This window comes from Aspergillus caelatus, assembly GCF_009193585.1.
Source record: "Aspergillus caelatus strain CBS 763.97 unplaced genomic scaffold BDV27scaffold_381, whole genome shotgun sequence".
In the NCBI taxonomy this organism is placed as follows: domain Eukaryota; kingdom Fungi; phylum Ascomycota; class Eurotiomycetes; order Eurotiales; family Aspergillaceae; genus Aspergillus; species Aspergillus caelatus.
In genome coordinates this window covers 1-26,223 of record NW_022475644.1, presented here as the reverse complement: position 1 = coordinate 26,223, position 26,223 = coordinate 1, and the positions used below count along the sequence as shown (strand labels likewise).

General features: G+C 47.2%; 10 protein-coding genes across 10 annotated transcripts; 5 read left to right on the top strand and 5 right to left on the bottom strand.

The window, feature by feature from the left end:
- Positions 1-1,462: 1,462 nt before the first annotated feature.
- Positions 1,463-2,546, bottom strand: BDV27DRAFT_169899 (DNA/RNA non-specific endonuclease; the record flags this gene model as incomplete). Its single annotated transcript, XM_032075157.1, has 1 exon — positions 1,463-2,546. The coding sequence occupies one exon, from the start codon at positions 2,544-2,546 to the stop codon at positions 1,467-1,469; it is 1,080 nt and encodes a 359-aa protein (XP_031921035.1). The 3' UTR covers positions 1,463-1,466.
- Positions 2,547-3,862: 1,316 nt separating this feature from the next.
- Positions 3,863-4,753, top strand: BDV27DRAFT_164042 (alpha/beta hydrolase; the record flags this gene model as incomplete). Its single annotated transcript, XM_032073633.1, has 1 exon — positions 3,863-4,753. The coding sequence occupies one exon, from the start codon at positions 3,863-3,865 to the stop codon at positions 4,751-4,753; it is 891 nt and encodes a 296-aa protein (XP_031921034.1).
- A 406-nt stretch (positions 4,754-5,159) lies between these two features.
- On the bottom strand, positions 5,160-7,172 carry BDV27DRAFT_169897 (putative MFS transporter; the record flags this gene model as incomplete). Its single annotated transcript, XM_032075156.1, has 10 exons — positions 5,160-5,187; positions 5,374-5,471; positions 5,530-5,749; positions 5,798-6,282; positions 6,329-6,348; positions 6,397-6,494; positions 6,600-6,615; positions 6,646-6,677; positions 6,723-6,916; positions 6,972-7,172. The coding sequence occupies 10 exons, from the start codon at positions 7,170-7,172 to the stop codon at positions 5,160-5,162; spliced, it is 1,392 nt and encodes a 463-aa protein (XP_031921033.1).
- A 477-nt stretch (positions 7,173-7,649) lies between these two features.
- BDV27DRAFT_150879 (glycoside hydrolase family 88 protein) lies at positions 7,650-9,221 on the top strand (the record flags this gene model as incomplete). The annotated part of the gene is made up of 2 exons (XM_032071288.1): positions 7,650-7,712; positions 7,767-9,221. 2 exons carry the CDS (start codon positions 7,650-7,652, stop codon positions 9,219-9,221), a joined length of 1,518 nt encoding a protein of 505 aa, XP_031921032.1.
- Positions 9,222-9,297: 76 nt separating this feature from the next.
- BDV27DRAFT_138468 (putative C6 transcription factor) lies at positions 9,298-11,873 on the bottom strand. The gene is made up of 3 exons (XM_032069246.1): positions 10,986-11,873; positions 10,363-10,934; positions 9,298-10,307 (listed from the first exon to the last, which is right to left on the bottom strand). The coding sequence occupies exons 1-3, from the start codon at positions 11,856-11,858 to the stop codon at positions 9,320-9,322; spliced, it is 2,433 nt and encodes an 810-aa protein (XP_031921031.1). The 5' UTR covers positions 11,859-11,873; the 3' UTR covers positions 9,298-9,319.
- A 504-nt stretch (positions 11,874-12,377) lies between these two features.
- BDV27DRAFT_164036 (putative endo-polygalacturonase) lies at positions 12,378-13,838 on the bottom strand (the record flags this gene model as incomplete). Its single annotated transcript, XM_032073632.1, has 1 exon — positions 12,378-13,838. The coding sequence occupies one exon, from the start codon at positions 13,836-13,838 to the stop codon at positions 12,378-12,380; it is 1,461 nt and encodes a 486-aa protein (XP_031921030.1).
- Positions 13,839-15,803: 1,965 nt separating this feature from the next.
- BDV27DRAFT_169894 (OPT oligopeptide transporter protein-domain-containing protein) lies at positions 15,804-18,983 on the top strand (the record flags this gene model as incomplete). Its single annotated transcript, XM_032075155.1, has 11 exons — positions 15,804-15,999; positions 16,175-16,251; positions 16,541-16,578; positions 16,685-17,018; positions 17,082-17,257; positions 17,409-17,922; positions 17,983-18,055; positions 18,113-18,294; positions 18,352-18,469; positions 18,523-18,609; positions 18,673-18,983. 11 exons carry the CDS (start codon positions 15,804-15,806, stop codon positions 18,867-18,869), a joined length of 1,992 nt encoding a protein of 663 aa, XP_031921029.1. The 3' UTR covers positions 18,870-18,983.
- Positions 18,984-19,236: 253 nt separating this feature from the next.
- Positions 19,237-20,522, bottom strand: BDV27DRAFT_169892 (S-adenosyl-L-methionine-dependent methyltransferase; the record flags this gene model as incomplete). Its single annotated transcript, XM_032075154.1, has 4 exons — positions 20,089-20,522; positions 19,920-20,024; positions 19,332-19,866; positions 19,237-19,268 (listed from the first exon to the last, which is right to left on the bottom strand). Exons 1-4 carry the CDS (start codon positions 20,287-20,289, stop codon positions 19,237-19,239), a joined length of 873 nt encoding a protein of 290 aa, XP_031921028.1. The 5' UTR covers positions 20,290-20,522.
- Positions 20,523-20,737: 215 nt separating this feature from the next.
- BDV27DRAFT_76486 (uncharacterized protein) lies at positions 20,738-21,739 on the top strand. Its single transcript, XM_032077531.1, has 3 exons — positions 20,738-20,852; positions 20,910-21,210; positions 21,317-21,739. The coding sequence occupies exons 1-3, from the start codon at positions 20,826-20,828 to the stop codon at positions 21,709-21,711; spliced, it is 723 nt and encodes a 240-aa protein (XP_031921027.1). The 5' UTR covers positions 20,738-20,825; the 3' UTR covers positions 21,712-21,739.
- A 2,367-nt stretch (positions 21,740-24,106) lies between these two features.
- BDV27DRAFT_164032 (uncharacterized protein) lies at positions 24,107-25,351 on the top strand (the record flags this gene model as incomplete). Its single annotated transcript, XM_032073631.1, has 5 exons — positions 24,107-24,389; positions 24,486-24,608; positions 24,709-25,008; positions 25,062-25,220; positions 25,299-25,351. The coding sequence occupies 5 exons, from the start codon at positions 24,107-24,109 to the stop codon at positions 25,349-25,351; spliced, it is 918 nt and encodes a 305-aa protein (XP_031921026.1).
- Between the last annotated feature and the right edge of the window lie 872 nt (positions 25,352-26,223).

The following is a 26,223-nucleotide window of genomic DNA, read 5'->3' as shown; positions in this document are numbered from 1 at the left end:
AGATAGGATCTCTAGAGATGACCTAAGAGATCTTGGGTTAGTGGAGGAAGCAGAGAGTAGGGGAGAAGGATAGTGGGAGGGGTAGCCTAGGCATATCTAGGAGTTACCCAACTGGCAATAAATACCGAGGAGGGCACAGCCCAAATGCTCTGGCGCAGATAGGCGGATCGGGCGAGGAAAAGGACCAGAACGAATATACGAAGGATAGTAGGAGCTTATAGAGCTCCTAGAGATAAATTAGGGGCAGTGGTCTAGACCACTGCCCAGACGCATGTGTCTGTCATAGCCAACTGGCTCCATATGGACGTTAAACTTGATTAAATAAATAAATAAATAAACTACACTATAATCTCACCATCCAGTCTCTTGGCCAGGAATGTCCATCTCTCGTGGCTAAACTCTAGAATATTGAGAGCATAACCCACTTTTATCTACCGTGAACCAGTTAGAATTATCGAGGACATGAAGAGTCAAGGATTCGAGTTTGGGGGCCATACAAGGTACTGGGCGAAGCATTTCGTAAGTTTACTATTTCTGTTGTTTCTGTGTGGAGCCTGTTATCGTGAAACTTGTTCATTCAACTTCATTGGTTGCCTATCTGTGGTTTGGTAATACTGTGTATTTCTGTGGCTCCCTCGCGGACCCACACCTAAAAATATACTCCAGTAAGTATGGTCGTGTATTCGATGCCTAGATTCTGTTTTATGGGTCTCAACACTGAATGGAATGTGGTTCAAGCCTGGACCTTGACGTACCCCACGGAATCTCGATGCACGCGGCTTCGATAGGCTATTCTTTAGGGCACCATTGGAAAAGCCTTAGATTCCTAGGAGGCCGGATAACTCACTCGACGTCTATCACCCTGATGTAAATGAATAGGCTGACCGTGATAATGCCAGATTGGTTAACATATGCGACGTTTAAATAGTGAGTATTGAAGCCTGTGGCAAAGCAAGATGGAGGAGGACGAAATTGAAAATTGAAATTAAGAGATAATCATTAGATATGCTCACCCAAAGAAGGGTGCATATTTACATAGGAACTGACTCATACCCCTGGGCAATCCGTAGAAATCTCATGTAGCACCTTGGCGTGGGGGACGGACGGAAATGATTTTTGCTTGGTATCATCCAGGTTACGCAGAGAAGATGAACATCATAAAGAATCATAGCCGGCGGTAAAAGGATATACGTAGCACAGAGCCAAAATAGCGATGTCCCGAAAAAGATTGTCTTGGGTTGTCTGGTGATGAGTATAGGGACTAAAGGCTGATCTACACCTAAAGGCAAATCGGTAAGCTAAGACTCTAAGATATAGTAAACAACTTATGTATGGTCGAACGTGTTCATGGATGTCTAACCATACTCAATGTTCGTCACTGTAAACGTGACAACACGTGATTCACACTGGCGATAATCGAGGACAACAGAAGTACACGAAAGAAAAACAAGGTACGATGGTGTTCATCACAGCTTGGATTTCATTTTGTTGTTCATTTCCTTAACCAGAACACCGCACTCAACCTCTTCACAGAGCCGTGTCCGTCGCTTGGGGTCCAAATTCTTCACGAACTCCAGACCACTGGCACGCTCGATGTGGGCAACATCGACCTCAAAGTCTGCCAGCTTTTTGTGGGAGTCTATCACACCGTTTGGCAGGACGAACGCCCCCAGAGCAACTTCACCCGTGTAACACTCATTTCCGTCTTCATCACGGGGTTCTTTCTCACCATAAATAATCTTGAAGAAATGCGTAGGGACGGCAACATTCGGCGCAAAGTTGTTATCCTCCCTAGCGCTGATTTCCTCTGCGCCAGGAACCTTACTTGAGCCAATAACCTCATAGCTAACGCGCCACTTGCCATCATCACCTTGACGTGGCAAGTACAGAGGACCGGTCACGATCCGCACAGAAGGATACGTTGCGGTCAAATTCCGGCAAAACTCCTCCAAGTACCGCCAGTACCCCCTGTTAAACCCATCGCCCACCTGTGGACACATGTTGGACATCTTGAAGGTGTCGTCGATCGCCTTTTGCGACCATTTCGCATCTTGAGCGGGGACTTGATGGCCACGGTCATACCCGCACTTGGTGTAGTCGCTCACCTTAGCACGAAATATCTTGGGGATACTTTGGTCTTCCCGAAAGTTGTCCTTTCGCGTTCCGATGACCTGAGCCATGGATTCTGGTGTTATGTGTTCTGCGACCCATAGGGGATTCCGCGTGCGACGGTCGTATGCACCATAGAACGAAAGAGCTTTCAATTCGTCGGCGACTGGGCCAGGGTGGCCGTATGTTAAAATCCCCGTTGGATCGATTTTGGGAAGGCTAAAGGGTGTGATAGCAAGACCGGGAGGGGGAGCTTGGACGGGAAGACTTTTGGTTCGTATATCGGGTAGCGGGGAGATGCCTGGTATATCGGGAGCAATGATCTCGAGCGTCGGTTCGGGTTGACGTGGTTGAGCTGTTGATGTATATAAAAGTGCTGCACCTGCACCTGCAGCAGCGCTGGCTGCTGCTATCGCGGCTTGCCTCACTCTAGACATCTCACAGCTTGATCAGTACTCCTTGGCACGAGGCGGGTGGTAAGTTAACTGAATATAGCCCTCTGCAGTAGAAAGAAAAAATTATCAAAAGAAAAAGGGGGGGAAGAGTCAGAAGCACACAGAATAGTTAAAGAACAGAGAAAAGAGAATAGTAGAACGGATGGAGCGCAGTTTATGTGGCTTGAAGCACGACTACCCTGTATGCATGCGATAGTTCATAATGCACAAGAGGATAGGGTGTTAGAGATCGGTTACATCCTCAAGAATATGGTATCATACGAGGAGGTCCACCCGAGGTGCAACACTGTATCTGAGTAGGGCTATGGCTGCTCATGGCGTTCAGAAATCCGAATGCAACAAGGTATTCAACCACATTGGGCAGTACGACACTATTGGGGTCTGAACGGACATGGACCAGCATGACATTTAAAAGCGGTAGATCCCACGAGCTCGCCCTATGACAATCTTCACTTCAACTGCGGACGGAATATGTAGATAATTCGGACGGTTTAGGTAGCGGTCACAATTTCTTCTCAGCTCGTCCTGGCATTCTTCTATGTGGATCACAAGAATGTCTGTATAACATGATCTACCAGTTAGAAGGTGGAACCATGTTCTCCCAATCCAAGACTGACATTCCTCGTTCTACCTGTCACTTGTTCGGTGGCCCCTGGGTTTCGCTACTTAAATTACATAAAGTCCTGGACATTTGTCCATCACAACAATACTGCAAATTCGTGCGGCATCATCCAGGAATTGCTTCATCCACTCGTACTCATCGAGGCAATTATCAGATACACTACAACAAGTACTACCGTGACAATTTCTTTCATTATAAAGGGAGGTCAGTGATTCCGTGAGACATGCATGGCAGCTATGTTGATTACTGGGATGTGTCCACCCAAAGCTTCAGTTGAGCAGAGATAGGTTCATGTCGACTGGTCTCTGCTGTTAGAAAATGGGGTTTCCAGTGGGAGTTCTACCGGAAATAGCAAATCAATGAGCCACCGACGGATGAATCCGAGTATGGTATGTTTAAAGGCATGCAGATCTCATGGGTGCATGAACAAGAGTGCCCTTTAGGTTGGCTTGCCTTCAAAAAAAAAGAATAGACTTAGCTCATCTGCTAATACAACGAAGTGGCTTTGCGTAAAATATAGAAAATAAAGTAATGTGAACAATCAAATCCTACTTAATAACTCGAACGTTTAGTTTCCAGCTAGGGCTCGACCCAATTCACGTGTCCACGACTCCAAGAATGTAACCGCCGGCTTTTGTTTTTCAATTCGTTGAATCTGATTCCAATGTGTTCCAACATGCCGGGTCCCAAGCCTTACCCCGCTCCTTTGGTGATCGCACCTCTGAAGAGCAACCAACACACCCATACAATCATTCTCCTCCACGGCCGTGGCAGAAATGGTGAGCGCTTTGGCCAGGTCTTCCTCGAGTCAACTGACATTGCGCGGCGTCTCCCAACAGTGAAGTTTGTCTTCCCCACCGCCAGGAAACGTCGCTCCACGGTTCTGAAAAGGATCCCTATCAACCAGTGGTTTGACAATTACTCATTGGAAGATCCAAACATCAGGACGGAATTGCAGGTAGATGGACTCGAGGAAAGTACCCGCTACCTGCGTGGGTTGATTCATGAAGAGGCACGGCTGTTAAATGGAGAGCATCGTCGCGTCATCATCGGGGGATTAAGTCAAGGCTGTGCAACGTCTATTTCCTGTCTTCTTGGGGGCTTCCCTGAAGATGACAAGATGAAGCCGCTTGGTGGATTTATTGGAATGAGCGGGTGGCTGCCTTTTGAACAAGAGATCTCGGGACTATTAGGATTTGATGGAAGCGAATCTGACCTTGAAGATGATGATCCTTTCTCTCATGATGATGAGGATGGTGAGGATGTCCCTGGGCATATCCATGCGATCAATCATATTCGGGACGCTCTTAATATGCCGGCTTTGCAGCAGTCTTCCTTGTCCTATTTAAATACGCCTTTCTTCCTGGGACATGGGTCGGCAGACCCGAAGGTATCGGTGAACCTTGGGCAACGAATGGCGTCTATTCTTTCCGATGGGTTTGGGATGGATGTGACCTGGAAAGCGTATGAAGAGTTTGGACACTGGTATAAAGTGCCAGACGAGATCGATGATGTTGCGTATTTTTTGAAGGAAAAGCTTGGGGTTCCGTGCGTCGATAGACCCTGAGCAATGTGAAGATTTACGAGTTTGCCCGGGCTGGAAAGCGAGGTTGCATCGCATTATATCGGTCAACTGCAAGGTTTGCCTAATTTGTTTACATTTGATACTGTGCATATATATCACAGGCTCTTTTTGAAGTAGGCTGCTGGGGCTCCAGTCGGGGATACGGGGACTTTCAAAGAGCGATAATCCAAAGCGATGTTGTGAGGAATCTCCTGAATTCGTCCTGTTTCGAAGTTGCATATTGCTGTAAAGCCATCCTCTGAACCATACCTCTCTTTATTGGCTTGGCTTACAATGAGAAAATAGCTACTTAGCCTACGTGATAGGGAGCGTTTCTGGGCCATGAAACTTGAATTGAAATACTAAATATGTAAACCCTCACACCCCAAGCCCCAAGCCCCTAAAGCCATCACATAGCGTTCATATAAAGCATATAACTAATATACATACTACAACAATTAGTTACGAACCAAACAGAGTTCCTCAACTTACTTACCCGAAAGTCCGGATTCTCCCTATCCGTCATATCCAAGAAAGCACCTGAGTGACCAATATCTTCGGGATTACCATTCTCAGCAACAGCAGTGGCTTTTTCTTTGCCTTTATTCCGACGGACAAGCAACCATCGTGTAACGAGTAAGGTGCCATTCATGATTCCATAGAGACAGAAATGGGCCGTGAAGCCCTTGGTATAGCGTGGTGCATCGGAGGATTGGAAGATCTATTTTTCCTGTTAGCTGGACTGGATTATGTTGATGATTAACGGGAGGTATATATACCTGCGGCGCGGTGGCATTTCCAGCGGCCCAGGCGATGAATGTCATGGCGAGTACAGTCGACTTTTTCGTTTGGCCAGCGACATTGCGGGAGATCAGCGAGAATAGAAGATTTCCTTCGGCCCAGATAAACTGCGTGCAGTAGAATGCGATCAAGAGGCCGACCCTTGTGGACTCAGTTGGTGCGATGGTGAAAATGATGGCAGTGCCGACTATGGGAGGGCTGGCAAGATTTATTAGTATATACTATCGGAAATATGATTGCACTTACATTGTCCACAAGTGCATGATCCAGATCGTTTGGTCCGTCCAAGATGACAACGAAGCTCCGCCCACCATGACGGCGCTGGTGACAGCACCCTGTGCGATATTGAGCAATTGTGTTTGCAACGTGGTAAACCCGAAGCTTTTAATGATAATGTTGGAGAACACGCCCAACCCACCGAGCACAAGTGTACTCGACACTTGCATGAGGACATAAAGCCAGATGATAGGGTCGGTCAGTGCTTCTACCAGCTGATATCTCTTGAAGGTCTTGTTTTGAATACCAGTTTCATTCGCCCGCACCCGTTCCACAAGCAAGCGTTTATCGTCCTCGGTGAAGCACTTTGCTTTCATTGGGCTGTCAGGGAGGTACCAGGCTAGAAATGCAGCCCAGACACAAGTCGCCACGCCGAGGACGAGGAAAAGTAATTGCCAGGATCTGATGGCATGACCTATGTAATGGCTGGTGCCCCAGGCCATAATGCCTCCTACCTATGTGACATTAGAGTCATCTATATGTGGGCGAGGGGATAAGTACCATCATCTGGACGCCCATCACTGCGACGGTTAGCTATGAATAATGCTAGTAGGTAGGCTAATACTTACTGCAATTCCACAGGCTTGTTAAAATTGGCTGTTCCTTGCGGGTATACCACATGGACGTCATCTGAATAAAGATTGGCTGGACGCATGATTCAAAGCAGCTAGTAGGAGGTTAGAGTGACAACATGCTATGGAATTGGTAGACAAACCCCAGGAGGAATCGAACAACCATTAATCCGGGGAAGTTCTTAGCGGCCGCACTGCACTGGAATATGTGAGTTGCTGTCAAGCTGTAGCGACATCAGGCTGAACATACGGCGATGACCACTCCCCAGAGAAATACACTATTTCAGTCAATCATTGTCTTCATATATCAGACGAAAACTCACTTCGCCGCAAGATACTTCGCGACCGGTAGTTTCTGGGCCAAGAAGTTGGTCGGATATTCCCCCACAAGCACTCCAATGTACAAGATCGTCCCGAGCCAGTTATATTTGTTGCTATCCAGACCTGCATCCTCCTGAATACCCATGATCGAGCTGAAACCTAGAGTGCCCTTATCAAGAGCTTGGCAGAAGTAGGTCTGGACCATACCATTAGTGGCCGTAACCGCTTGTCGTCAGTACACGAAAACATACCCCAACCATACAGACGAGTATCCGTTGATTGACCTTCCAGAAAAGTCGTCGATCGGTAGCTTTGTCGATCTCAACGGGAGGGCCAGTTGCATAGGCTGCGGTTTCTGCATCGACCCCGGCCATGTACTGAGGTTTCTCGGGTGGGTCAATATGCTCATGCTGGGAGGAAATGCCTTTACGGTCTGCTTGGATGTCGGCCATCGTGGGTGAGTATGCCAAGGTTAACGTTGAAAATAATGGGATCTAGTCGCGAAGTACTGGATTTATGAGGACGTTTGTGTATGGAAGGACGCATATCGTTCCGCCCTAAAATCGGAGCACCGCTACGGAGGGTCATTATTGACGCTGTATGATACCCAATTCTGAGTCGTGGAGAAGAAGAATCTGGGGAAAAAGGGTGTGCCGTCGGACGAGGTCCGGCAACTAGTCCGAGACTCTCATGCTGTCAAGTGGCCGAGGGCTAATCGGCGATGCCCCGGCCATTCCTCCGCTGCCGTGCCCTACTTGATCAGTATCTGACCGTTCTCTATACGTTATAACAATGCAACCATTTTATGGAACGTGGTTATTGAGTGTTTGGATTTTAGTGCTGATAGAATTTCATTTTGTGCCTGGGTTCTATAATTTGAATTAAATATCTCTTGTCATTCAACCATCTACGATTGGAGCAATATAAAAATGCACGAAAACAACTCATTATCAGCGAAACGAGTGCTAGAGTCGTGGCAAAATGGGACAGACGTAGGCATACCTACCTTTTCAGTAATCAACAAGAAGATACACTAACAACCACAGTCACCCAAAAAGCCCAAAACCGACGAAGTACATTCCGAAGCCACAGCCTCCCCGTTAGTCAAAGCACTATATTCCGAATCCGCAACAGCAAAACTCTGGAACGTGGCGATTAAGGCGTTAGACAATGCAAACCCACCAACCCTCTACCCAGAGTACACCGGCGCAGACGGTGTGACCTACGTCTACCGCACTCTCGATTTCTGGACATCAGGATTCTTCCCTGGCTCGCTGTATCTCCTCCTTGAACGGCAGACTCTCTATCCAGCTTTCTATGACATCCCATGGCGACTCAGTAGAAAGGGCTCACTACCCCATAAGCTTCAGCTTCAGTACCTCTGCCAATGGTGGACAGCCAATCTACACGCCAACGCCGCGAAGCGAGATACCCACGATCTGGGATTCATGATCGCGCCATGGGCAATGAAAGCCTGGTCTCTGAACCGCGATCCGCAGGCCTACAACAGTTTAGCCCTAGCCGCGCACTCTCTGGCTAGTCGGTTCGACGAGCGCGTTCAGTCGTTGCGGAGCTGGGACGTTTGTCATACTAAACGATATTCATTCACGGACCCCGAGAAGGATTTCCTGGTTATTATCGATAACATGTTGAATCTTGACTTGTTATTCTGGGCTGCGAAGGAGACGGGAAATGCAAATTTTTACGATATCGCAGTTGCGCATGCGCGGACCACAGCTAAGCACCATATAAGATCGGATAATGGAACAGTCCATGTTGTTAATTATGATACGAAGACTGGGTTACCCAAATCGAAGTTCACGCATCAGGGATATAGCGATGAGAGCTGTTGGGCTCGCGGCCAGGCTTGGGGGATCTTGGGGTTCATGCAGACTTTCGAGTGGACTAGGGAGATGGAATTTCTCACTACGGCACGAAGCTTGGCTGATTTTTTTATCCGTCGGTTACCCGATGACGCAGTGCCATATTGGGATTTTGATGCTCCTGTGGACTCGTCCTGTCCGAGAGATACTTCTGCAGGTATGGTGGCGGGTTGTGGGCTGTTATTGATTTATAAGACGTTGAGGGGCGTGGATGAGGATGCTGCTGAATTTTATTTGAAGTCTGCGCTGAGGATTTTAAAGGGTACGGTTGACGGGTTCATGACTCCTGGCGACCTGAGGTTCGAGGTTGAGGCGTCTGATACTGTGGTACCCACGTATCCTGCCGATCTACCTGAGCACGAAAAGAAGCAGTCGGGGGCGCTTCGGGTTATGGATTCTCGACCGGCGCAAAATGGGAATGGTACTTGCAAGAAGACACCGGAAACCATCCTCGATGGTGCGACGATAAATAACTATGAGTTTGCTACTCGTCGCTGGGCGAACCATGGTCTTGTCTATGCCGATTATTATTTCATGTTGATGGGAAACATGCTCTTAGAGCTGGGACTAGTCAGTGTGGCAAGGTTTGTTATCCATCGGGAGCATTTATTACAATAGAGGTATACGCAATAGACTATAGATTGTTGAAGCTTCCTCCGGTTATTATTCTATTTGCAGGTATACAAGAGCAGTAGGAGGAGAAATCCGCTCGCTAACTACTGTGTCCCAAGATGTCCGCAATTCTCCCCAATGGCAGCCGCTCGGTCCACTTCCACTGCACTATAGCGACTGATCCTCTGTCCAGGACTAGGGGTTGTCTGCGGATGCTCCGGCGATGCGCAACCAAATGAAATGGGGGCATTAGTGTATAAAGGGCTTGTCGCATTATTCCAGATCGACACATGGGACGGCTGAGGGTTAAACTGGTCCCGGTCCGTTAACGAAATACCAAACGGATCTACATCGGTGAAACTCTGGAGAGTTTGTTGGAATGACAAGGGAAGCGGAGGAAACGCCAAGCCAATCGAGGTGTCAGATTGATTATCGGGTATGGGCAGTGGGGGCTCTTGTTCACCGTATGTATTGTTTGGCAGAATCGACGAGCGTTCAAGTACTGTTGGTGTAGAAACTGCTTCTACATGCTTGGAAGGTGCTCTATCGTCAGTACCTTCAGAGTATGCTGTCTGTCGGATATCTAAGCTAGCTTTGGATAGTGCGGGAAAGTTGTCCTTTGCGGAAACCAATCGCTTAGCAAAGCCGGAGGCGAGGTTATCCTTTTGGCTGTCGTGTACATTCTGGGGCCCTGCCCATCGCCGGGAGACTTCGAACAAGCTGGCAATAAGCGAATCCAACGAATTGGGTATCGGAGTACCGTAGTATTTAGAATGCGTGAGAAGCATCCTACCGGCAATGAATAGGCAGAAGGAGAACTGGGGGTTGGTGAGGATGGGAGAGCAAAGAAGAAACTGCTGGCCAATCGTACTGATCTCCGAAGCAGCTTCCAGACATGTTTCTGCCGATGATGTTGAAGGCAGTTTGACGGGGCAAGACTGCCAGTGTAATGGCGGGTAGGCGATCCCTTGGTGGAGGAGTATTACGGCTGTGTTATGTGTTGTATGTGCAAGAGTAAGATTAGGGTCCATGATTCCGTCGGCGTTAAGAACTGATGCGTCCCGCCACTTTGGTGGCAGAAAAAGCTTCCATCTGAAGAATGGTCAATGTTTGCCATAGGTCGATCTAACTGGGAAAGAACGCTTACTGGACCATCCGGAGATCGAGCTCCTTAAATCGCATGAGCCAGAGTTGTGCTTTGTCTACATCTCGGATGTCAAGGGCGTGGTGAAGAAAGAAGTTCGTGACTAATGCTAGAGACTCGGTGGCTTCGATGCAGTAAGCGAACCCTCCGATACAATCTTGCTCCTTCGGATCAGCCGTCATTCGATTCTCTGTCAGTAAAGGGCGATGGGGGCTAGCGGCCTTTGCGTCCGAGATGCCAAAGTATGGCGGCCTTACTTCAGTTTCCTGCTCCCAGAGTGCTCCTTCGCAAGGTAGTCGCCGTTTGACATCTGCACTGGTCAGACTGATATTCCAACCGGTGGATACGCTGCAGAAGCGATCCATTAAGAACACTGTCCAGAACACACGTCGCCTTTCTTCCGCTTCTCTCCAAGAGGTGGATGGTTTCAGAAACGCCATGCGTCGTATTAATGTCTCGCCAGATTGGGAATGGTTTGAAAGATGCTCCTCTTCGACGCTTAGCTGAAGCTGCTCTACTGTGCGAGCCATACCTCCTACGATGGACCATGAGGACGGACCGCGTCCACGACCGATCAATACGGACATTAGCAACTTTGCGGACGGCGAAAGGCACGGTCAGCTTACTGTGTCAAAGGCAATGATTACTAAAGCCTGGAGGTTCTCAACCGAGAATGACTCCATGCTGCTCAATATAACCTTTTGCCTACTTCTTTCTGCCAATTCGGCCTTCTCTGCGTCGTTTCCCAGGCGACTGTCATCGGAAAATCGGCTACACAACGCAACAATAGCATGCAGGATATATATGGCCTTCTGGCGTCCCTTGTAAGACTGAATTTGTTCACGAAATCTTCGGACATGTAGAATTGGAATCCAATGGTGGATATTCGCAAAGTAAAATTCAACGAGATCGTTCACTATGTCAGAGTTGAGGATGTCGAAGCCTGTCCCGTTCCGTACTGGCTGCTGTGTTGTCGACACCACATCGATCTTTCGTCGCTTTGGCGATCGAAAATCACCATCATCCTTGTGTTCTACCTCAATCGAAGACGCTGTCATGTCCTTGGTCGCAGCAAGCTGTAGCATTGACTTCTTCATGGCTTCCCGCGCGTGAGCCAATTGTCTACCCGGGAATTCCTCATTATGACCATCCTCATCTGCAGCACCAGGAAAGGCAGAGTTAGGATGGAGCGCCTCCCAGACCTGCTTCCACAAAACACTTTGCCCGAGAAACATGTTCTCCAGCGTATCAATGCGGCGATAGAGCTGGTCAACTGCCCCTGCGCGTAACCCAGGCTTCAGCCGACGGTCATCGTAAACGCATGCGACATCAAAGCGCACACATTGCGAACATGGTTGCTCGCGACTACATCGTGCCTTTTTCTTTCGGCAGGACTGACAAGCGGGGATATCGTCTTCTGGCTTGGAGGCGTCCTGGTCTTGTTGTGGCTGTTGCGGTCGTTGATCCTGCGCGGACCGGCCGTTTCCTTTAGACCGCATTCTGGCGAGGTTTCAACCTGTTAATACTGGTCATTTGTGATATTGACGCCATATCTCAACTGCCGTCGTGACGGCTTAGATGCATATTCCCCACGGGGCAGACTGTTGCATGATTGCGGAGTTTGTCTTTTCCCCCCGCATGGAAGGGAGAAAAGTAGCGCCGGACGAAGTAACGGAGTCTCTCCGAAGCCTTCATCGGGTGGAGCTCCAGCAAAGATCAACACCGCATGGAACCAATCAACTCACTCATATGTTCCGGACTTTTCCTTTTGGGTAATTTTCCGGTTGGTCTATTCGGTGCCACTGCTACTCACAATGCTAGTTACCTTTCCATGTTATTAAACTTATTTTGTCAAGCATCTGGGGTAAGTACTAGTTGATTAAAGAAGAGTAATACAGGCTTTCTGCCCAAGACAAATCGCGGTGCGTGGGGAAGAATCTCCGTACTAAGCTTAGTGTTATCAAGAGGATTGGAATCTATCTGCTTTGACCATGAAGAAGTGGGCGCCCTCTCGTTTGCTATTGCTCGCTCGTAAAGTTCAATCCCTCTACATATTCATTCGCAAACATGGGAACAAAATCCGCCGTATAGTACCAGGATGGCTTAGCCATATTATCATCGATGAACTTGTCGTTAATCCGCAGGCCGACAAACGTGACATTGGAAATCTTCCGATCTTTATCATATCCCAAAATTAACGAAGGGTTGGCATGGGACCCATTGTACACCAGGTCCTTAACGTAGACATTCCGAATGCCTCTGCCAGGGGACGTGTTATACTTGGAGTTATACATCACCCGGAAATTGAGTAACTGGCCCAAGCGGAAATCCTCGACTCGTACGTCTTCAATATGGATGTTTTGGATCAAATTACTATCTCCGGGATTGATGGCAATGCATCCCTGGTACCACAGTTGCGGCTCACGGTGATCGAGAATGTCAATGTTGCGGATCGTGACGCCGTCCATTGTCTCGGGGTTGTCGGTGTTGCCATGCGTGCCGATATTTATGGGATGAGCCCAATCTGCCCAGAGGGATGAATTCTGCACGGTAATATTCTTAGAGTCCCCGTAGTAGTTCCAGCGGTGCTGGTAAAGCGCGATATTATCATCGGAGTTGCGTAGAAACACCCCATCAATAAGCACATCCTCACTGCAGAAGAAGTCAATCCCGTCGCCATTGCCGGTGGAGGACATCGACCGGATACCCGACATGGTGATATTTTTCGATGTGCCCGTCGTGACGGAGAACCCTTTTGCTCCGAGAATGAGAATATCCTTGACCAGGATATTCCTCGACCATTCGATAAGTATACCGCCCGATGAGCTCGGATTGATCACGCCTCGACCCTGAATTGAACCGCTGGTCGCATTCTGAAAGGCCAGTCGGGAAGTGACAACTGCACCGGGAGCAAGATATACAATTTTACCGGATGGCACGACCAGTGTTCCACTCTTGGAGGAGGGGCCGTTGTCGATGCCGGGTCCAAAGTAAACCACATTCGGATCTCGTTGACTTGGAATGTCGGTCTCCAGGGCATTTGTGAAAAGCTGTAACGTATCAAATACATCGTCGTTCACTTGGACTACGACGTTGCGTGGCCGGTCCAACGTAAATGAGACCGTATTTCCTTTAACGGTCGGCTTAATGCCATATGAGTATGGCCTAATGACCGCAGATTTGACAGGCCCTTTGTTGTAGGTGACGGAGAGGTCGATGGGTCCTTCAAAGTCGAACACGGCAAAGGAAGTATTGTGCTCAATTCCCTTTCCGGACGTCGTATTGGCTTCTGATACGATGGCGTTGTAGGACTCGACAGTATGCAAACCCCCAGGAGATTGCTTAACATGAATGACGTAGGAGTGTGCCCGGTTCAACCCTTCTGGAAAGTTATATGTTTTTATGCTGCTATTTAGGGCCGGTGAAGCGGTGGCCCATTGAAGGAGGAAGAGTGTAGCCAATATAGCCCTGAAAGCCATGATGCTTAACATAATTTGCGAAGGGGCAAGCTGGTGTACTGAATGCTTGAGAAATAATCGGAGCACATTGTTTTATAATCTTCAAGCGAATGTATGGCCTGTACAGCAAATGAAGTCACCATGGTTTCTTGCCCGCCACATCTTCCGATCGTATAATGGAGGTGATCCGACAATTGCTCCGTCATGCCCTTGAGTCAGGCGCACTTGAGCCTGCCAACAAAAGTGCACGTCAGCCATTATTGCATGCATTTTAGGTTGTACTGAATGCCCAACTAAAGTCCAGGCGTATGCTAATATAATCACAAATACTAGATTGAAACACATGGAAGGTTGAGAGTTCCCCCTTTTGAAAACTCCCATGGAGGCCCCGATGCATCCTATTGTACAGAGGGAAAGGGAACCATCGACAAATGGAATAGTGCAAGGGACTGGCCATTGCCTCTCCCGAACAAAGGTTGGGATATAAGACCTTGTACATAATATCCCACAACAATGTTTTATCGCAGCGATGAAAGATTTGTTGAATGGATCCTACAACCACTCCCAGGTGTCACGATACTTGTGCCTCCGCAGATATTGTTTAATGCAGGATGCTATAGTTATTGGAGAGGGCACTCACTAGAGTGTGTATGAAATTAATAGAATAAAGGACTGTGGAGTAAAACACGTAGAAAGAACGTGGCTCACCGGGCCCATTGCGCAATCGATAATTCCTTGTGTCTGGACGGTGCACGAGCTCGAGAATTGTCCGCTGGTTAGTTTCTATGACAAGCTTAAATCTTAAATAACCCCCGATGTTTTACCGGTCTTGAAGTCAGGTACATACATACGCCCTACTATCACGTCTGATGCATACAAGCTCGCGTCAGAGGCACGATCGTTCACCGAAGTGGGGGTGGTAGCGATCACGCAACTTAGGGCACGAATTGGCATTTGACTTGCAAACTTAGTATCAACCCAAGGATACCGTACACTTGACACCTGCAGCTATACTCTACGTCCAATTGCTATGCTATAGAAATAAAATGGGCCTCGATCGTGTTAGACGACACGGTCGGCATTTCCTGAGATGGTCGATTAACTTGGTGCCCGTTATCTCTATTTTGGGTTTACGCTGTTCCGTTCGCATGGCCACCGCAAACATCTCTAGTTTGAACGTCAGCCACGCTAATTCTTTGCCAATGCGCTAGTAAGAATCAACAAGAGAATGTAACTAATGATTACTCGTCATCAGTTGGTTCTCGAACTCGGCCCGGACCGACGCCGAAAATAATTCTCGATAAGCATGTCCAAGCATCCAATTGAAATGCTTGTACTAGTATTTAGGTCTATCAATGGGCAACCTTCCGGTTGGACCTTTATCGATTCTGCTTTACCTGCTTTTCTTTCACCATGCAGGATACAAAGTGGCTGTCAGTTCTAGATATCTCAAGTCTAGCATGTTTAAACAGTGAGTACATTAGTTCCTCACCGCTTGCGCCTTAGAAACTGAAAGCAATTCAGTACGTTGTCATCCCACGTTCATCTTTTTCACTCCGCTAGAATTATTATGTGGAATATATTGTGAATTTTGATTTATCGTTGATTAAATTTTCAAAATTCTTCATTCCATTTGAATGATAGTCACACCAGATATCGCGCCCGAGAATTGTTCAGTTGATGATATCATAGACTGTTGAAGATCCACTGGATCCGCTCCACATGCAACATAGCTATTTCAAGACCTTATACCAGGTGTCTTCCATTACACTAGCGTTATGATGTGATATATCATGTTCGATAGCGTGATAGAAAACCTTCCATGTTAGGTGGGTCTGCTATGATCCTTCCTCGTAAGAGCCTGTACTCTAGAAAACCCCTTGCATTATATTTGCTGGTAAATTCTCGCGGTAGTTCTCTGGAATATTCTGTTGAGGGCCAATACTGTATTCACTGGGCATAGTATTGGACTTGCCTTAATCCGTCATGCCTTCTGAAAGCTGTTCAGAGACTAAAGCCCAAGATGGCCAAGATGATTACAAGGGCGGGCCTACTGTTGAGGCTCATACGACAGATCTAGAGTCGGACAAAGGGATAGATGAGGTGCGAAAGCCCAGGGAGACAACCGAATTACCCCCCGTGGAAGCATTTAAATGGAATGTCGATGGGGATCAATCACCGTGTGGGTAGCCCAAGGACAAATGTTAGCTATGAGCCATGTGTTAATTAATTAACTGGGGAATTTTGTAGTCCCTGAAGTGGCCGCCTGCGTGTCCAACACGGATGATCCAACCATGCTCTGCAACAGTGAGTGGCCGACTTTTTCCGCCGGTCGCATTTACTGACTTTTATCTCAGCTGTTCGAGCATGGATCCTCATGACAATTTTTGTTGTCTTATTTTCGGGTGTTAACCAGTTCTTCGGCCTGCGATACGTATGTTGAGGACCCTTGAATCTCAAACATGCGTGGACTGAACAACGCTTCGATGCTGACCGCGCTAAGCCTTCTCTCACTATCGGCTATGTTGTAGCCCAACTTCTCGTTTTCCCTATCGGTCGGGCATGGGAAAAGCTTCCCCGTTGGAGGGTACCGTTGGGAAAGCTATCATTCGATATCAATCCAGGAAAATTCACCGTCAAAGAGCATGCCTTTATTGTCATCGTCAGTCATCCTTTCCACATGTACATCTCTGGTATGCTGGCTCACTCAATGATGAATATAGTGTGTCAATATCAGCGCTTCTACACCTTATGCGCAAGGGTCACTAGTGGCAATTATCCACCCTCAGTACTGGGGACGTGACTTCGGACCAGGCTTCTCTTTTCTGTACCTCCTGACCACCCAAATGATCGGGTAAGTGATTGAGGTCTAAGAAGGCCTTTCTCAAGTCTGGTACACCAATACTCACATTTTTCAGCTTCGGCCTGGCCGGCCTTGCTCGCCGGTGGATCGTCTATCCAGCCGCTCTCATTTGGCCCACATCTCTTTCCTCCACCGTTCTCTTTCGCGCTCTTCACGAGCGTGAAGACCGTTCTCCTGCAAATGGATGGACAATTACTCGATACCGCTTCTTCGCTTATTTTTCAATTTTCGGTTTTGTGCTGTTCTGGTTTCCCGATTATATTTGGACCAGTCTCAGTAGTTTTGCGTTTATCACATGGATTGTGCCTCACAACCAGGTGGTCAACACATTGTTCGGAGTGAGGCCCCTCGATAGCTTATGCTAGATTCATTGCCATAGTCTAACACGTGTGGTATTACAGATGAACTCGGGCTTAGGGCTTCTGCCCATTAGTCTCGACTGGACCGAGATAAACTACGCCGGCTTTCCACTGACCACCCCTTTCTACATCACCTGTAATGCCTTCGCAACGATTGTATTATTCTATTTCTTCCTTTCCCCGATCCTGTACTACACCAATGTCTGGAATAGTGCTTAGTGAGTGCATTTGTTTTCCCACTGATTCGCGAGACTCGATTTCTAACCTGTTTACCAGCCTACCGCTCCTATCGTCAAACACGTTTGACAACACCGGCCAGTCATATAACATCACACGAGTGGTGGATGCTAATTTAAACTTCGTCGAGAGCAAATATCAAGCCTACTCTCCGATGTACATCTCAGTGGGGTACGCACTTACTTACGGCCTGGGCTTTGCCGCAGTGACAGCCGTGATTGTGCACACCTATCTCTACAACGGTCGCGAAATCTGGGCCAAATTCAAAAACGCCCGTGCTGGTGGCGAGGACATCCATCGTCGACTAATGCATGCCTACAATGACGTCCCGGACTGGTGGTACGGAATATTGACCGTTATTGTGCTTGGATTAGGTGTTCTCACCGTGCGATACTGGGACACCGAGTTGCCCGTCTGGGGATTCCTCGTCATCTGCTTTGGCATGGGCCTCGTTCTGATCCTGCCAGAAGGGATTTTACAAGGAACAACTAACCAACGTGTCTTCCTGAATATTATCACGGAGCTTATTGCGGGGTATGCATATCCTGGCAGCGCGATCGCCAACACTATGGTCAAGTGTTATGGGTATAACTCAATTAAGCACGCCATGGACTTTGCCCAAGATCTCAAGATGGGACAGTATATGGTGCGTTCATGTATCAATAAAAACCCCCCTTTCATTTGAGCTAACGAATCTGCGATGCAGAAAATCCCGCCTCGTGCGCTCTTCGCCGGTCAAGTATATGCATCCATTATCGCGACTATGACTCAAACTGGAGGTGCGCTTCGCTATTTTTATCTGACAATAAGTCCAATCCACTAACAGAAACACGCAGTTTTACGCTGGATGCTCGGCCATATATCCCGGCTCTGTGACCCCAAGAATCCCAATCGTTTTACCTGCAACGGCTCCAAGGTGATGTACAATGCATCCATTATTTGGGGAACAATCGGTCCCCAAAGAATGTTCCAACAAGGACAAGTCTACAACGGCCTCATGTACTTTTTCATAATCGGGGTATGTTAGCACTCGGTCAAAAATACATCATATTTCCCTGGGCTAACTCTTACCAAGCCGGTTGTCACCGTCATCGTTTATTTGCTTTACCGGCGATATCCCAATAGCTGGCTGAAGTACGTGAACGTACCAATCTTCTTTAATGCCGCCGGCAATATCCCACCTGCTACTACGAGTAAGTGAAGAGCTTTTTCTTTTTCGGGGTTTCAATGACTAACTTTATCTCAGCGCAATATTCCCTCTGGTTCATCGTCGGATTCATATTCAATTTCTGGATCCGCCGGCGCGCCTTCCAGTGGTGGAAGCGATACAATTGTGAGTTTCATTTTCGTCCTACTTATAGTACCACTGTTTTCAAATACTAATCATTGAACATAGACCTCCTCCAAGCTGCGATGGATACAGGCACTGCCCTGGCTACCATCCTCATTTTCTTCGCACTTAGCTACACCGGTACCAAGCTTAGCTGGTGGGGCAATAATGTCGGATCTAATACTTATGATTCGCAGTCTGTTCCCTATCTAAAGGTCTCTGATGGAGGTCATTTCGGCCCGGGGCCTGGGGAGTTTAAGTAGGGGAGGTTCTACTAGTAGTCTCTGGGCTCTGAAAGATGAACCTGTTGGTTGTCAGGTTAGCGGCCATATATAATCTGACGTTATAGTATTAATACGAGAATACGTTTGAGATAATTGGGCTGTAGTTGTAGGCTACTTACTATTTATTTTGTTTATTCATTTATGTATTTCTGCAAAGGATATCAATTATGTGAAGCGGCAAAGTCCAGGGGGAAAATTAAGCCATGGTAGGAAACATAAGATATATATCTCAGGCAGTCAATTTACCCTGGATGTGGCTGATAGAGCTCCTATAGCATACGGCAGGTGAGGCGAGACTATGCAGTAAATCTGAGATCTTATGGGACAATATACAAAGTAAATCGTTCTAAGCCTTAGTAGCATAGATCTGAAAAGAACCTGGACAAACAGTCAACAGGGTCAGCAGCGCAATTAAGCGCAGGATAGAAGACAGTAACTGACCGACCCACTCATTAAAATCCAACCCCGCAACATCACTCGCAGCCTTATCATCCCCAGAGCTACCGCCACAACACGAGCCTTGAGGCAAATACGAAGACCCTTTGTAGAGGTTAAGGTCCGACTTCGTATCAACAATAAACGCGTCTAGGAGCAGGTTAGTACCAAGTCTCTCTTTATAGCGGGTGTACATGCCTTCGAATCCAACCTGTTTCAGATACGCCTCATACTGCCCAACCTGACTAGCACCAGCGACACACCCAACGTACAGCGCCATATTGTTAGTAATATGATCCGGAAGCGGCCTTCTAGCTAGAATATCACTGATCGCGACCCTTCCGCCAGGCTTCAGAAGGCGGGCAATCTCTTTAAACACGGCCGCTTTGTCGGTAGCTGGGACAAGATTGATGACGCAGTTACTGATGATGCAGTCGACGCTGAAGTCTGGTAGTGGTATGGAGTTGATATTTGCTTGTATGACTTTTGCATTGGAGATTCCTGCCTCTTGGATGTTTTTCTCGGCAAGTTCAACCATGCTCTTTGTCTCATATCAGCTCTGTCTCTACGGTGCAAAGGCCTCAGAAAACTCACTTTTGTCATATCAACGCCGATGGCCTGTCCATGGGGCCCGACTTTACGAGCCGCCAGGAGTACGTCAATACCGCTGCCGCTGCCAAGATCTAGAACTGTTTCACCCTGCTAGAAGGTTAGAGGCTTCGTTACTATCGAGGGAAAGGATTGGTTAAGGAAAAGGACAGACCTCTTTCACATTGGCAAATCCCACCGGATTTCCACAGCTCAAGCCAAGATTGGTCTTCCCTGGCAGCGAACTCAGATCTTCCGTACTGTAGCCAAACGCCCTAGCAATTTCCTCTTCCTTGTCGTGCTGCTGGGCGTCGCTACTTTGCTTGGCGATGTGTCCGTAGCGTGACTGAACAAGGTTGTAGGTATTGTCGCACATATTGTAGGAGATTTGTAACACGATACAACTATATATGGCAAGGTGGAAATGTTGATTGGTGGTTATTGGATTTACTATGGTTGAGACATTAGTAGTGTGATGAGCTAGCTCTTCGAACGGTAGACGGGAGACATTCGACTGTATTTATATTCACGAGATTTCTTAATTAAGATTTGATTAAATGTGAGCAAATGTGATAGCATTTGTCATGTTCCTTGGTGAGTGGATAGCCGATATGTCACCAATTTAAGCACAACTTCATAAACATTGGGAAAGTGGTATGTCACCACTTTCGGAGTGGATCCCGAGTGCGGGGAATACTAAATAGGTTATTAAATCTGACAAACTAATATGAAGCTGTTCGACGCTTTCCTTTCCACATCTTCCCACAGAAATTACTCTCTATGCATCGTATTCAACGCTATAAAACGACAAAAGTCATCAGCGACATGTAACTCGAGCTTAAGGTCCTTCTGTGATAATATAACCAAACGTAACGTGGCAAGACTCGAATCGGCGCACCCCAAGCCTCCACCATGCCACGCATCAAGCAGAAAACCAAAGTATGAAGGTATCACTTTTATACTCACTCAGTACATAATATCTAACTCCTCAGCTAGGCAGATAATCTCACCCGTGTGCGCAACAACCAGCGTCGCTGCAGACAGCGAAAACGAGATTATGTAGCGGAACTGGAACGGAGACTTGCATCCATCGAGGGCACTACTTCCCGAGAGATAAGGAGGCTGCAGTCTATTACGGACGAGCTTCATCAAGAAAATGAGAGGTTGACAGCGTTACTCTATGCCGGGGGCGCTGATTCCAGTTTTATCAGACCTAACAGACAGACGGAGAGCGAGAACAACGCATTAAGAGATATAAGCAGTGAGCCCATCCCTCTTGGGGATGAGTCTCTCTTGGGTAGGGCTACATCCCACTCTGCCATAGTTCATCCACCGCAGGCATATGATATACCCGACCCATCATTCCATTGGCGCCGTATCTGATATGACTGGATATTTATTAGGGCCTCCAGAGAACACAATTCTAGAAGATATTCCCCAGCTCGGCTTCGATCTACCACTATCCATATCTCCCAATAAGTGCAAGGATTTTCTCCAGGATACTAGCTGTCTTCTAACTCTTCCTGAAACCGAGCCTGATTCAGGATCCTTACGTCTACCGGAACAGGATGTTATAGACACAACCCTAAGCACAAATTTATCGAGGGACGAGTACCAAGATACAACCGTGTGTGCTGTGGCCCTAGAGCTAGTTATGAATTACAACACAAGGAACCTAAGCATTTCGGAGCTTGATATGCGGCTTCGATGCGGATATAGGAGCGCGCGGTTTCAATGGGAAGGCTGCAGGGTCGATAATCAGGTTTTGTTCGCTGTGCTTGCTGAGGTTATGAGATGACCAAATTTACTATTTCTCAACCTATGTGATAGTCGGCATACCCTGGTATGCCCACACTGCTTCTGGAGAAGATCCATCAGCCGCTAGCGTATTTCTCCAGTGATGCCAATAGACAGAAGAACTGCCAAGCCTCTATATGCAAATCGAATGTGATTCTTACTAATAACTGACTCATTACTTGCATATGTTAAAGGGAAAACCGATGCCGAACTCAACATTTGCATTAGCCTCGTTTTATAGCGTCGTGATATAACTCACCGTTTGTCTGACAAACGAGCGTCTTTTCCTCCTTCGCATTGAATATCCCTCAAAGCTGTCAGATGGCTTCGAAGAGTCCTTAGACTGAACAATCTTTCTATTCCAAAATCTTGTGGCTATGGAATGATTCTCAAAACAATGTGAGTCGGAGATGTCGGACCATACAGTGGAAGTCCGAATATGTCCCCGCTGTGAATCGAAAATAGTAGAAAGTGGGAAAATCAACTTGCCATACAGAATGAATGTTCGTCTAGATTGAATAGCTGCTAGCTGACAGATTATTTGCTTAACATCTCTTTCCACACTCTGAAGTAGCTGACATAGGTTGGTGAAACTTGCGTCATGGAACCAGACATCATGAGTCCGGACAAGTCAAAAGCCACTCAGCTATACAAGTTGATTAGCATTGATTCCTTAGGAAATCTCGTCTACACTCGAAATCTAATCCTACAAAGGTCACTTATCCATCCACGTACCTCAAGTTACTTGGAAATGTTTATGGGTATCTCTAGTATAGCCTTCGGGAAGCTACTTAGGCTGCTCTGCATAGTCAAATGTACGCCCTTATAATGCCACTAGATCAGGAAGCCCCTTTATCTTCTTTGAATTATAGCCACCACCGTATGAAACAGAGACTCGATAGGACTAACAGTGTAGGCCTGCTTTACGTCTCAATAAGCCTAGCTGGAATAGACCATGGGCACCTTTGTCCTCGAATCCAGTGAGTGTATGATGCAAGATATTATTAGACGAATCTATATACTGCCAAGTCGTCGTTGAACTTCCACGTAGCACTCTGTCAAATGGCTGCCAACCTCCGCTCCTACCAGTCAATCCATCTTCATGACACCCAATTCCTTGGTGGTATAAAGGGCATGTTTGCAGAGAAATGCTGTCAAGAAAGCCAACTCTCCAAAAGAATCCTGGTAAATCGAACCCTTCCCGAATGATCATGGAAAGTGCCACATCGCGTACACCTCAACATACCCGCATTCTATGGGTTATTCTGATCAATGACGAATGTTTTGATTCCAACCAATCCTTTCTATGAAGGACTGAATTGGAAGTGTGGCGTCGTTCATACTCATGGAAAAGGGGGCGGATGCCTCAGTAATGGTTGGGTTTACAATATTCAAACGGTCTGTTTTTGGGATCGGAAATGTGTGGGGCGGTGGGTCCCTTGTCTTTCTACACAGTACATTCAGATTGTCGATCTAGTACGAAATTGACAAACACGATGTCAATGGAGCTCGAGTACTGACACGAAGGGGCTCGGCATACGCAATACACCATCAGATCATGAGTCATAGGAAGCCGAAATCCATGCAGTCAGAATGAGGATCGTCGCTCCTTTCAGTTGGAAGATTGTTCGCGGGCCCCCTTTCCTTGGAACTAAGGGGGTTTTGCAGTACTAGATCAAGTGAATTGCTTGCAGGGTAGCATTACGGTGGATCGACTGGTGCTAGCGAGGTAATGTGCGGAGAGAAAGCGTACTCCGTATACCAATCATGAAGTTACCTTGCCCAAGCAGCTTTACGTACGGACAATATAAAAGTTTCTCCAGAAAAAGCATGGTTGAACTAGAGCAGCCTAAAGCATGCCACCCCTGGGAGTTTGCTGGCATGTAAACCTTTGCCCCTCTCTTATCGGGTCTTGAATTATTCGCGCGACACCGTACTTAGTCTGTTCAATGAAAGGATATGGTTCCATTGTGCGTTTTGATATACAGAAGTATTGCAGATGCAGTCTCCGAGATACCGGCGTGCTGAATCCGGGCGTTTCCGAGCATCATTTAAAGTACGTAGTACAGACCCGCAAAACTTATTTTGACCGTGGGTGGATCCCGACCCACAACATTTCCAGCCCTACTTATATTTATTTCGCTTTCTCTCTACTCCGTATATCCGAGCTGATAGATTCGTTCGGAAGTTCAAAAGATGCCGAACAATTGCTACACCCTGCTCACGAACGTAGCACTGTGTTCCCTAAATGGAAAGTAGTATAGTATAAGTTTATAGTATATAAAAAAAAGCCTTTTCCTCGAGACCGCGACCAATATATTAGCATGACCATTCATCCGCTCACCTTCTCCGTTCTCCAACATTATCTCAATTTATTGACTACCGATTTTTTCGGAATGATGTGCAAGTATTCTCTGCCCTTACTCACCTCGGTGGCTTTTGCGCTGGCATTTGACAAACAGCCTACGTCTAGTGTGGCCGCGACCCCGACGCTGCTCTCCCAGAGAGCCGTCTCCACCAACGTTGCCTCGTACGTCAATGATACCAGTGCGTATTATCTGGGATATTGTACAGAGGATTATATCAAATACTTTTTTAAGTATTATAATCCGAAGGTGGCTGCCATCAGCGAGGAGGTGTCGGCTGGTCTCCAAATGAGTCCTGATGCCTCTGCCCTAGGTGAGTGTAGAACGGTCTGGCTTCCCGACCTGACAGCGAGTCTCCTCGTCCAGCATTAAAATCGCTAATCAATCGGCGATGCCGCCGGAATTTTAGCATTCGAAGCCACCGAGGCGCATAAGTTGCTGGTACAACCCGGCTACCTCGAGATCGAGAATGGCTACGCAACAGATGCAAACGGGACATATATGGTAACCGCTCGCACAGAGATGGGTACTGGTAAGCTGTTCCCGGAATCTTGTGCTTTGAAAAACTAGAAGGGAGAAAGAGGAAAGCCTTTCTTAGTGTAATACTGATGAGAACTGCAACCAATTTCTAGTTACCGGAGAGATGTACGACTGGTGGTTCGGCTGGCATCTGGTCGACTCGTCTCGGTACAAGCTCTGGAATCCAATCGCGCATCAATATGCCTGGCGCTATCCGAATGAATGGGACTGGACGAACAAAGCCTATGCTGAGCGCTATATCAACACATTCACTTTCATCGATGAGTACCTCGGCGCCGACTCATCCAAGCTAACAGTCGCCTTCGTCGATCCTTCCGAGCTGAACATTGACAAGTCTAAATGGGCCGAGCAAGGGATTGAGACCATGGTTGTTGCTCGTATTGCTGCTGGAGGTACGTCAATGAAAATATTGAAAGTGTTTACCTCCATTAATGTGACAAAATAGTGCATGAAACCTCCGACTTTAACAACCATAACTGGTTGATTCACCAGCTTCGCCGCCTGCCTAATGGACGCACTGAACTGTGCTCTCGCTTCTGGCTGCAGGGGATCAATGATCAGCTTGCTCATGGCCTTGTGGTTCACTGTAATATCGAAATGACGCGTAAGTCTTGGATGGCCCAGAAAGGTCAAGAGAGATTTAGCGAGTGTTATGCTAATGACCAAATTTTCTTCCCCACAGATCTCGCCTCCTTCCTGCCTCAGATCTTTGAGGAATACAAAAATACCATCTAGGGTATATCACGAGAAAGCTTGTTTAATTTCCGATGATTACTTTCTGGCTCTATTCCAAGGGAAGAGACCGAACGCATGGGCACTGAAAAGGTTGCGACTCGATCGCACTACTAGCAATATGCAGCGAGAAGAGGGTATATCTGAAGTTTCTTCCGATTTGGAGGTATGTATGTACTTTGGCGATAAAGCCAATAGAAAGAAGTGTCTTGTTCTGGAAGCTCCCAGGGTCATTGACTCATTGTAAGAGTCTACTTATCTGGGTAGAAAGCCTGTCGGTCAGACCAGACCCACTAACAGCCACAGACTCAAGATACTAATTGTATATGAACTGAGTCTTTAAGAGATTAAAACAAGGGGAGGAGGGTTTCTGTTGTGATATCATAAGACGATAAAGGAACTTATATAACATACCCAGTTTACTATATCTGGAATCATGTTTCTCAACGTTACAGTTATAAGCGCTTCTGGTGGATATGGCAGATATAGCTAGGGTTGAAGTAATTCTTGCTAGTGATCCTAGGGGTATATATGGTAGAATCGAATACATTTCCTGTCTATAGAGCGTTACTTTGTTCAAACTGGTACATACGACCATAGGGTGTGGAGAACAGGGCTTCCCGTCCGCTCAGCCGTACTTAAGCCACACGCCGGGAGGTTAGTAGTTGGGTGGGTGACCACCAGCGAATCCCTCCTGTTGTATGTTTTTCTTTTTTATTATCCATTAGTGCTGCTTTCTTTCTCTTCCGCCCTTCGCCTAAAAGCTTTCTGTTCCGTAGGTGAATACATTGATGGCAAGATGTGTCGTTGCAGTCACCTCCATGTGGTCCGGTCTCGAGCATATCTTCTTTAAGCAGGGTATTTCGAAGAGAAGC